The sequence below is a fragment of the Vanellus vanellus genome (assembly GCF_965231255.1).
Source record: "Vanellus vanellus genome assembly, chromosome: 1".
Classification (NCBI taxonomy): Eukaryota; Metazoa; Chordata; class Aves; order Charadriiformes; family Charadriidae; genus Vanellus; species Vanellus vanellus.
In genome coordinates this window covers 90,042,347-90,053,381 of record NC_138905.1, presented here as the reverse complement: position 1 = coordinate 90,053,381, position 11,035 = coordinate 90,042,347, and the positions used below count along the sequence as shown (strand labels likewise).

General features: G+C 50.4%; 1 protein-coding gene across 1 annotated transcript; it reads right to left on the bottom strand.

Moving 5' to 3' along the window:
- Positions 1-215: 215 nt before the first annotated feature.
- Positions 216-8,259, bottom strand: TRIM45 (tripartite motif containing 45; the record flags this gene model as incomplete). Its single annotated transcript, XM_082489321.1, has 6 exons — positions 216-493; positions 1,068-1,194; positions 1,417-1,531; positions 3,459-3,588; positions 4,607-5,340; positions 7,928-8,259. 6 exons carry the CDS (start codon positions 8,257-8,259, stop codon positions 342-344), a joined length of 1,590 nt encoding a protein of 529 aa, XP_082345447.1. The 3' UTR covers positions 216-341.
- Positions 8,260-11,035: the final 2,776 nt, after the last annotated feature.

Sequence of the window (11,035 nt, the reverse complement as noted above, 5' to 3'; positions counted from 1 at the left end):
TACAGAAGGAGACACATCTTAACCCTCCAGTGAGGTAACTGCTCAGACTGAGTTTCCCCTTAGAGCCTGACCTCACAGGCCTCGAGTCCTTGAAAGTGTAGACACCAGTATGATTCTCAGAGTTTGCTCCTGTTCAGGCACAAAAAAACTTTGCATACACAGCCCTGGGTGGAATATAAGGCACAATTTTATTTTTCCTCATTCCTCTTTCTCAGTTTACATCCATCATGATGTTGGTAGTGAGGCTTGCAGTGATTTGCAAGAGCGGGGGATCCTCATGATTTGTACTCATGCAGCTGCCAGCAGCAGTGCCCTGGCCTTGCAGGGGCTCACCTGACTGCTCAGAGTGCCACTGTCCTGAGCAAACTCCTCTGCGAGGTGTCGGTGGGTGGCCCTCCCAAACACTCTGAGCTCTCCTTCACTTGTCCACAGCATGACCAGTGGGGGCAGCCAGGGTGACCTTTGTGTCCATGGCCACAGCCTTGGTACCCACCTGCAAGAAAAAAGGCAACTAAAAGTGGGCCAGAAAATCACAGTGTGTGAGAGGCTTTCAGAGAGTCCTTCAGCCCCAGGACTTCTCTAAGACAAAGAGTCACGTGTTGATGAGCCTGCAGCATATTCAAGGTCAAATTTACCAGGGCTCCTTAAAGGAAGGAGAACAACAGAGGGGGACCTCCCTGTTCCAATCGCTGGGGAAAGCTGAAGATTTCCATCCCCTTGCCTGTTGAGTAATGCAAGCCTGCAGAACCCTATGCCAGCCACTGGCGTCTATGGACAGAGCTGGATACAGATCAAGCACAGAAAAACAAAGAGGCTGGTTCTATACTAAAACATGCAGAACACACAATTACACATGCAGGTCAAGGACATGGGAGCTGGCTGGGATTAAACAAATAGGGGAGTTGAACTCTCATCCTAAATGAGGCATGAGGCTTTTAAATAGGACAGCATTGCTCACTGTGTGAAACAGTTCAGAAGCTCCCAACCTGCCAAAACGGGAACAAGAACAGCATACCCACAGTGCCGCTTAGCCTCATTGAGAAGCGTGGGGAAAGCTGAGCACTCACCTGGCATGGTACCCCCACAGGCACAGCGAGCAGCTTTCTGACCCCCACTTGAGCAGAACGTGCAGCAGTGAAACACGCCTTGGTGCTCACGGAACTTGTTTTTCACCATCAGAGTGAATGGAGAGCCCTGCAGAGGACAAGCAAGCAGAGAGGCTGCTGCAGTGGATGCTACCAGATGTTGTGTATGCATTTTCAAAACCCAACCAGGTGATCCTGTCAGTCACAGATCACTAAGCCCAGTCTTATACTGCTAAGTGGTAGAGGCAATCCTTAGAAAGATCTGAAGCAAATACTTAGAGAAGAAAAGCAGGTAAAGAAGAAGCAGTGCAAGAGAAACAAGAAATACTACCTGTACATGCTGCCCTTTCACATAGATGCAGACAGCATACAAGCCTGGCTCCTCAGGGTTGTAGGAAATACGGTAGGTCCCATCACCATTATCACACACTGTTGGTTTGATTGCACTACAAACAGAGAGAAGTCCAAGAGGTCAGTGACTGGCAGAAAATTGCTCTACATGTGAACCATTTTTTGGCCTAGATTTGTGGTTGGTTCCTTATCCTCAGCCTTGTTCAGCAGCTGCGGGTCTCAAGTGAGCTTAACAGGATGCAAGACCAATGCTCAAGCATCAAGCAGCTTTCACACAAACCTGCTACTGGGAGCTGCAATTACCATACAAAGGAAGTCACACAAAGCTAGCTGCGCTGCAAGGATTTGTAGCAACCCTGAGTGCTGAAAGAGCAGAAGACAACAGACAGTGCACTTGCAGGTCAGATGATCCCATCAGATAACAGCTCTCAGTAATGGGGTAAATTCACAGCTTCAGAGACCAGTTGCCTCCAGAAAAGACCATGAATAAGACACAACACAAACTGGGCAGGTTTGAATCACTTCAACCACTGTCCCAAAAGCATTGACCCCAACTCTTTAATGCTCTCAGTAGTTCTAGGTCCCTGTTGGTAAACTTTCCCTTTCCAAAGTGAAGCTTTCTGGGTTTCAGAAGGAACCCTGGTGGACACAGTGCCAGGGAGAAAGCATCAGCTCGTTACTGATTGCATGCTTCAGTAAGGTGGAAAGAGCTTTCCACAGGCAATTATCAGGCAGCTCTGCATAGAGAAAGGTATTCTTCCTAATCCCCACTAATTAGTCTCTTGTGTCCCAGGACATGACACTTTATAATCTTTCACATTTGCAGGCTGTATTCCCCACCCCCCACTGTTTCACATCAATACGGCTGCCTACATCATTTCCTGCTGTCAACTGTGTGGTGACACTTCATGCTCTTTTGTAGCTGCTGTGCCTCAACCCAAAGCCAGACAGCTTTCAGCAACAGATGCAGCAACTGCATATGCGCAAGAACAAGAAACTGAGTTGATGTGGCCACAGCGACCTCTACCCCACCAAACAAAATCCACATAATCTTTGTGTGCACACCTTCCTACTTCATACGTGCACCTAAAGAAGGAAGGTACGCTGGAGCAATGTTCTTGAACAAAGATGCTCTATTGATAAGCACCTGTGAAGCACTGTTTCTGTACGCCATGTCAACACTTCTCCACAGCAAGGAGTTTTAGCATCCTGTCCCTTTTTTCATCAGGTCATCCCACCGATAGCAGATCCTGGAACAAGTTACAATGGTGTCTTGCTCCAGCTGCATTGTATATACTATAAAACGGAACAGATGTTTTACCTAATAACTGACCCACAATTGGTTCTGTGTTTGTGCCTGGCTGCTTTATAGTAACAAATGTGGCCTAGAAACAGTTACAAAGTATTTGTTTCTGGTTGGTTGTTTTCACCATGGAAACACTAGGGAGCCTAAGTGTGATCTTCCCTACTTTTGCTAGAAAACGTCTGAATTCGTCAAAGTGCTCAACACTTGCAACTACAGGAGAAAGCATGATGAAGTCCTGACACAGATTCTTCCTCCAGAACATACACTCGGCACCTCCATCAACTGTCAGAGGCTCCTGGGCTTGGTGGACTGTCTGTCTGACTTGGGATGGTCATTCTGGGGTTGCTATGCTTTACGCTCATTAGATGTTAACAAAAGCAGGAGCCCTGGGTGTCTAGTGGTAGGGGTTGGAAGCAGCAACAGTTCACTCTGACAATGCATAACACCCACTGAAAGTTGAATCCTTTAAGAAGTTCCAAATCACTGAAAGACTCAGTACAAATCTGAGCCAACACTGTCAAGCTCCACACAGCCAAATACAACCAGTAGAAAGCACTGCTATACTGGTGGGAAGAACAGTAGCGCCTTTTCTCTTACAGATTCTGACCCACATGCTGAAGCACGTCCTCCCACCTGCCCTACCAAGGAGGGAACCAGGGTAAGTAAGGCAGAAAGGCAACCCCAGTGACTGAGGAGCTCACAGGTGAAATACCCACCAGTCCTTCTTGTCTTTGTGCATGATGGTGACCTGGACAGCCTCTCCTCCTCGCCTCATCTGCTCCCCCATTGTGTCACTGCAGAGCAGGGTAAAGCCAGTCAGCTGGTTCTGACGGGCACTGTGGAGATCTGCAAGGCAGAGAAACAGGACCAGAAAGGATTCACACCAGCCGTGTCTGACACCTCCCAATTATTTTGCAGTGTTGCAGTCCCATCAGAGCACAGCCAGGACTTTGCTGCTGGGGTGTACAGCTCCTTCCACTCACAGGGAAAACTAAATATATGACTGGGGATAAGAAGAGAACGGACGGCCATAGGCACTGAGCAATGTTGGGCAGGTTTAACCCAGAGGTCTGTATGGATCAGGGTGGTCTTCCTGCCTGCCCCTCTGAGCCCAGGTGGCATCTTCCCAGAAGGCCTCAAGGTGCACCATGCAACCAGGAGGGAGGAGGAACAGCCCCACTGTGCAGTGTGGAGCCCCAGAGACCTCAGCACTTCTAGTTTGGCACAGAAGGGATCAAACGAGCCTTGGGTCTGTCTCATCTGCTCAGTGCAGGCCATTACTGACCAGATCTGCCTGCGCTCTGTGGGCTGGTCTGAACGTTATCTGTTTTCTGGCCCTGCTCCAAGTCCTTAGTAAGCAAATATCCATGAGACCATTGATGCGAGTTATCCCCATGGCAATCTCAGCAGAAGCTGTAAGGGGAATGAACCTACTCGCTCAGCCACAGAGGGAAATCTGCCTGGGCCTATGCTGCAGAACAGCTGGGGCCACTGAAAGGACACCATGTCCTGCCATTGCCGATGCCATTCCCATCCCCTGAGTAAGCTGTGGTCTTTTGCCTAAAGGTCACTCTCCTCACACCTCAGCCCCATGCTGAGGTCAGTGATATTGTGGACGGCAGCTCCAGTAGGATCTGTACATCTGCATGGGGATAGGTCTCAGGCTCCCTGCCCAGCAGGACTCCCATAGGCCCTCTGCAAGCAATGCAACCTCTGGCAGGGCTCTACATCTGCCCCCAGTCAATGCCTGGACAGCAGGAAACCAACAGTGCTTTAAATTGCACACCAAGCGGGTACAGAGAACGGAGAGGTGACTTCAGGGAGTGGTGCCTTCCCATTCAGCTGTTGTGCAGCACCCCATTACCTTCCCCATGCAGAGAACATCTGGCTGGATCAACCACTTTATTGAGAATGGCCCCAAAAACTTCATAGCCGCAACACTGCCCTGCCCTCTCCTGGGGAGAGAACAGGATTCCATCATCCACGCTGGGGTCAGTGTTGTAAGCAATGCTGTTCAGCTTTGTCAGCCGGCTCGCCACCACCCCTTTGGTGATGAGGATCTCCAGGTCTGAGCCACTTGTCAGCAAGCGCTCTGTGAACTCCACGCCTGTCCTCATGTCCAGCAGCAGCTGCTGCAGCTGGGCCTTCCGCAAGTGCAGCAGGTTTTCCTTCTGCACCTTCAAGTCCTCCAACTGCTTCAGCAGCCGGTCCCGGTGCTCTTCAATTGCTTTCACATACCCATTGGCAAACAGATAGATCTCTGTAGCCACAGCCTCTGCACGACCATGGACAGCACTACCCATGTCATCAATCTGGCTCAGCACACCCTCTAGGGTGCCCATGCGCTGCTGGGTGTTTTTCAGCAGCTCCCGCAGGGCATCCCCATGTCTGTGGATGACATTGCCAGCGAAGTCATAGGGGTGCTGCCGGTGCCTGTCTACAATGCAATCTCGGCATACAGGCTGGTCACACTGCTCACAGAACAGCCTTAGCCTCTCTGTGGGATGAGAAGGGCAGAAGAGAGGCTTCCCGGCTTGTCTGCAATCTTTGGTATTCTCCAGCTCCATCAGGGCATGAGAAGCTGTCTTCTTCTGTCTCCTAGAAGGGAGCAACCACATGTCACTTCATGCATGTTGGATATGAAATATAAACATCCGAGACCCCTTGCGAATGCAAAGTAAAGACTGCAAGTCACAGTGTGCACTGCTCCCTCCTGTCTCCACTGAAATTCACTCTGCACAAAGGGCCTTGTGGTCTCCTGAGGACAAGGCTCCACACAAAAGAGGACAGCATCTGCAAGCAGCTCATTAGAGGCTGCTCTCAGGCTCCCTGCATGCTGTCAGCACTATTTTCAGACACAAGAATTGTGTGCCCCACTATGTCCATATACAGACTGGGGAATGGGCTGCCAGGCTGCTACTGCCAGCAGGCCCTTCATGGAGCCAGACAGAAGTAGGATAGTTGCAGTTACCCCCAGCGCCTGCTGTGACAAAGGCAGCAGGAGGGCAGTGAGCCCTGCAAAGTGAGAGCTGGCAGGAAGCACCTCAAAACAGAATTGATCACCAATAGTCACTTCTGGTGAGGAATGGGAGGTGCCAAGCTCCTCAGCCATCAGCCCAATGATCTTCACCAGCTTTAAATTCGCTGAGGCAAATGAGTTCTAATATCCCTTAGGGTAAAACCTAGTCCAGGCCACTGCCAGAAGACAGTCTATGGTAAAACATTTAATATTCTGAAAGTCAAACTCAATTTCCTTCTGGCTGCCAGGTTAGGTCCTGCCCAGAGGAGACCAAGGATGGGACACAAAGAACCTGTTATGACCCAGACATCTATCCTGTCACAGGGCAGCACTAGAATATTTCCATTTTATGCTATTTTGGACACTGGGAGCTAGTTATTGAGCAGGATACAAAAGCCTTTTCTCCTTCCTTGTCTCCTGCACTAATGATTTCTGGCAGTTGTGATGGGAGCTCCAAGCCACAAGCAAAGAAATACTCTGAGGACCAAGCTCTATAGAGTTGCTCTGGCAACATAAAGCAACCTCATCACAGGGCAAAATATGGCCCTTACACCACTCCTTTTGCTCCCACTAACCTCCCTTGGGTCCAGCACATTTTCAAAGCCTTCTAGCATTATTTGCATAACACCCTTCAGATTCACACTTCCCTGACTTCCACCTGAGATCCTTCTCACTTATTCTAAGGAGCACAACATTGGCACTCAGATTCATAGAAATCTTCCCTACGCACCAGGAAATAATTTCAGAATGGTTTTCCTTGGCCTTTGTTCTGCTCTGCCATCAACTAAATCAGGTGCAAGTCTGCAGATGCTAGTGGGGTGAAAAAAATGGTATCAGTAAATAAAGTAGGAAGCGGGTCATCAGGACAAATTTTCTACTGCCTTATACGTTCCACAGTTATTTCTGTCGGTATGGCAGGCTGCTATTCAAGGTCTCAGTTTATCACTCCTCAGCAGCTTGCATGCGGTATGAGGCATTAGCTAATCAGAATGGTATGCTGAAAATTACAGCCCCGAGTGGAAAGGTAACAGAGTCTAAGCCATTTTACCACTGGCACCAGTATCTGCAGGGAGGCAGGGCAGCGAGGAATATGCCTCAGTTTTTTTCTGGGGAAAGAATTCCCTAATCAAGTGGAAAGGAGCAGCAAACGTGGAGGGAATAGGCTGAGCTGATTAACTCAGGCTAAGAGGCTTCACTGACTATTGCTACTAAGCGTTTTTCTGACCCTGCCTGTCACCTCCTTGCTTCAGAAGGCCATTCAGACTTCCTACAATTACTATCACGGTGCTGTCTGTCCTCTGCCCTGCTCACTGGCCACTGCAGCCACCTCATCTTCAGCTCCTATCTCTGGTGCAGTCACCTCTTCTTCCCGCCCTACTGATAGGACCCTCTCAGAGGTACACAGTGCTCTTCTGCTGTCAATTCTTCAGTTTTCCCGTATTCCAACAAAACTAAACCCTGCAACATCAGGCACACTGCAAAGCAGTAGTATTACTGCTGTAGGTGCCCAATCTTACAGAAATGCTGAAAATGCACACAAGATACATGGACACAACAGTTCACAGGCAAGCACATGAGCTGATCATCAGGAGGTAGCAGCCACACAGGCAGGCTAGTGTCAGGACGTCCACATATCTCCTTTCACTTCACCTAAGGGTGCCTTTGCACATATGCACAGTAAACATTTTTGAAGGTGGAGAGAGCCAGAACAGCAGTTTAATTTCCCCATTTTCCCTTGGAAGACACGGCTTCTCCAAAGCGGGACAGCACAACGCACAAGGCTCTTGTTCTGCTAGTACTCTGCCCGCAGCCATGCCTGCTGGAGTGCTGCTAAACCAAGATGAAAACCAGCTAGCAGGCACCGCCACGGGCAAAAGGTGGCCTGATTTGGATTTAGTGGCTTCACCTGAACAGAGCTGACTGACCTACCACAAGCACCTTGCTGGTCACTACCTGAGTACAGAGCATCCTGCGGGGGGGATAAAAACCCACTAGGGATTGAACAAACTGGAAGGCCTGTGAGTTGATTGCTTTGGTGAGCTCTGTGTGTGTGTCCCTGCCTGCTGCACCCACCCACTGCAGCAGCCCGAGAGGAGAAGGCCGCCCCGCGGCACCCCGTGGCGAGGTGGCCCCATCTGGGCTGGACCCCCTCGCCGCCCCCCTCACCTGTGGGCCTGGCAGCAGAAGAGGCAGAGGTCGGCCCCGCAGGTCAGGCACCGCCTCACGGCCGCCCCGTCGGCGCAGAGGTCGCACCCCGCCGCCGCCCCGCCGCGGCTCAGCGCCAGGTAGTCGGGGGTGAGCTGGTCAACGCCGCCGGGCGGCAGGGCCACCTCGGCGTCGCACACCGGGCAGAGGACGCTGCGGGCGGCGACCCGGCCCGGCTCCCCCAGCGGCCCGAGCCGCCGCAGGCAGGGCGCGCACAGCGAGTGCAGGCAGGGCAACAGCCGCGGCGAGACCCAGGGCTCGGCGCACACCGGGCAGCGCGGCCCGGACGACATGCCGGCAGCCCGGCCACCGCCCCCGCCGCCCCGCTCGGCTGCCACGCTCCGCCGAGCGTGCCGCCCCGGCCGTTAACGGGCCGCCGCGCGCCGCCCCCTCGCGCCGGCCCCCCGCCGTTGGGCGCGGGCTGCCCCGTTGCTACGGGCGACGGACGGCTGTTGGGGAGTGTGGGGGGCTGTCGTACCCGAACCGGCGCCGCCCTCCGCCGCCGCGCCCTGTGAGGGCCGATGGGCGCTATGGCGGCCGGGGGGACCCCGCCGCCGCCCCCTCCGGGGCTCCTCCTCCGGGCCGGGACAGGCAAAGGCGGGCGGAGGGGACTCAAGGCACCGCTTTGCCCTCGTTCTCCTCGCCGAGGCACGGAAGAGCCTCTCCCCGCCTCTCGCCGCCTCTGGCAGCTCCTGTCTTTCCCCATGCGGGAAACGGCCCCCTTCCCCACCCCGCCGTGGGTAGATTCTGCGTTTCCAGTTCTTCCATCTCAAAACTTCACCTCCTGAGGGAGCTGCTCCGCAGGCGGCCTCTGGCTGGCCTTTGCCGTTGGTCTTTTTGCAAACCCTTTGCCGGCCTGCCCTGCTTGCCTTCAGGCGTCCGTAGTTTTCCTTCTGATCAACCAGTGAACTTGCCGGACAGCCGAGGAGCAATGTCAGTGGAACTCGAATAGAAGTAGCTCAACACAGCCAGGCAGAAGTAGCTCAACAGAAGTAGCTCAACACAACCCACGACTGCCCACGGAGATCGGCTACTGACTGTATTGATTCACTGTGCCCGGGAATTATGAATATCATGGAAGGCAGGCTTTGAAATCACAATGTCATTGAAGTCCTACATGAAGCTCCATGGACTTTGATGGTGTCTACATGATTGCTTTTTTCAGTCTGATTTGTAAGCTCCCCAAAGAATGAAATTAGTTTGTGAGGGTTTTTTTTAAAGAAAGCCCTTTTCTGTAGAACCATGTTGGCTGGCACTAATGCTACTCGTATAATGTGCTGCATTCAGCCCTTAATGACTGAAGTTCTCCGTTAGTTTGCCTAGGACCATGGCTATCTTATCTATCCCCTCCTGCTGGCCCTTTTTGAATACCAATGTGACGTGAACACCATTTGAGACTTCTGGATTTTAAGTTCCCTAAATTGCATTAAAAATCAAAAAGCAGGGGACATCTCCAGTCAGGTTTTGTAGGACTTCTGAGTGCAAATTATCTAAACCTACTGATCTGTAAATACTTAATCTGCAACGGATGTTAACATAGCGTAACATGCATAATAGCTTGACAAAGACACTGTCTTCTTTGTGCGATACACTCAAACATTTCTGTGTCTTTTATGTTGTATATGAGATCAAGGTTTGGATTGCGATCAAGTGTTTACAACCTTGAAGCCGATCAAAAAAGAAAGATGTTCTAGCAGCCTCTTTCGGATTAACTATTAGCGAGTGAAGTGGTTGCTGCGGAGGTTACAGAGGATAAAAGTTGCAGTAATTGTGAGACGAGATGACTTGATAACAATATTAGACATTGTAGCAGAGAGGAAAGACTGGTTCTTTTAGTCATGCTGGTGGAAGGAATAGCAAATGACACTGTAAGCGTAGGTGTGGGAAGAAAATGGAAGAAGAACCATAACGTCACCCTTGCGCAGAAAAGGCAAGCTACCTGAAGAACAGCACTGGTGAAATTGTGGCTGGCAATTGCAGAGGAAATCTGAGGTTCCACCCCAAGTGATCTGATCATCTGCCCTGAGGTTGATCAGGTTGGAGCACAGGACAGATCACTGCTGAGTAATGTATCCATGATACATTGTGGATGCATAAGGTATCAATAGCAACCTCTGGATGTCACAGTGAAATAAGCTGGAGAGAATGGTCACAAGAGCTCCATGAGACTCGGAGAAAGAAAAAAGAAGCAGAAATGCCAAAAAAAAAAAAAAAGCTAACTCAGTGGCTTGCAAAATGGGAGCTGCATTAGCACAAACTTGTGCTTCAGTTTTGATTACTGTCCCCATGACACTGCTTTCTTGGCTGTTGCTGGTTGGTGGAGGAAGTCCCTATGCCACCAAGTCCTACATTGTGGAAGGCAACTCAATGGACACATACACTGATGCCTTGTGAATATCTTCAAGAAACATATTGGGCTGCAAAGCACTGCAAGAATTGGACTGGGAGGACCTTGCCTGTCTCAGATTACTCAGAGTTTGCTTTGTGCCTGGACAACACATAAGGATGAAAAAAAGAATGTGTTAACTTATAAACACTGATGGGCAATAAAGGAGCATAGTTACAAAAATGAAGCAATGAAAATATGTCATTAAAATTACTCTAAGCAATAATGTTTTCCTTTTGCTGCATTTCATGAGAGTTGATGGATGGCTAATTATCCTCACCTGACCCAAGATTTACTTGAAATGGAGTCCTCTTCAAACTTGTTTTCCTGCTTCTATGATTAAAGATGTCTATCAGAGCCTCTCAGAGTACTTGCTCTGGGTGAGCTGTTCTTTTTCCCTACCTCACTTTCCCTGTCAGCTCCTTCCTCTTTTTCCTGTTTATTTGCTTCTCATTTCCTACCATTAAGCACTGGATCATCACACAGAGACCTGGTAGATTTGATGGTTTCCTTCCCCGTTCCCTTCAAGGGCTCTTGACTAATATTTCTATTGTATTTGCTAATTAGCCTGCTCTGGGCAGAGCTTTATGCTGCTTTCCTGTTTATATTTTTCTGAAGAAGTATCGGTAAAACTTCTTGTATCATGTACCAAAAAATCTTTAAAGCATAATTTCCTTCCTAGA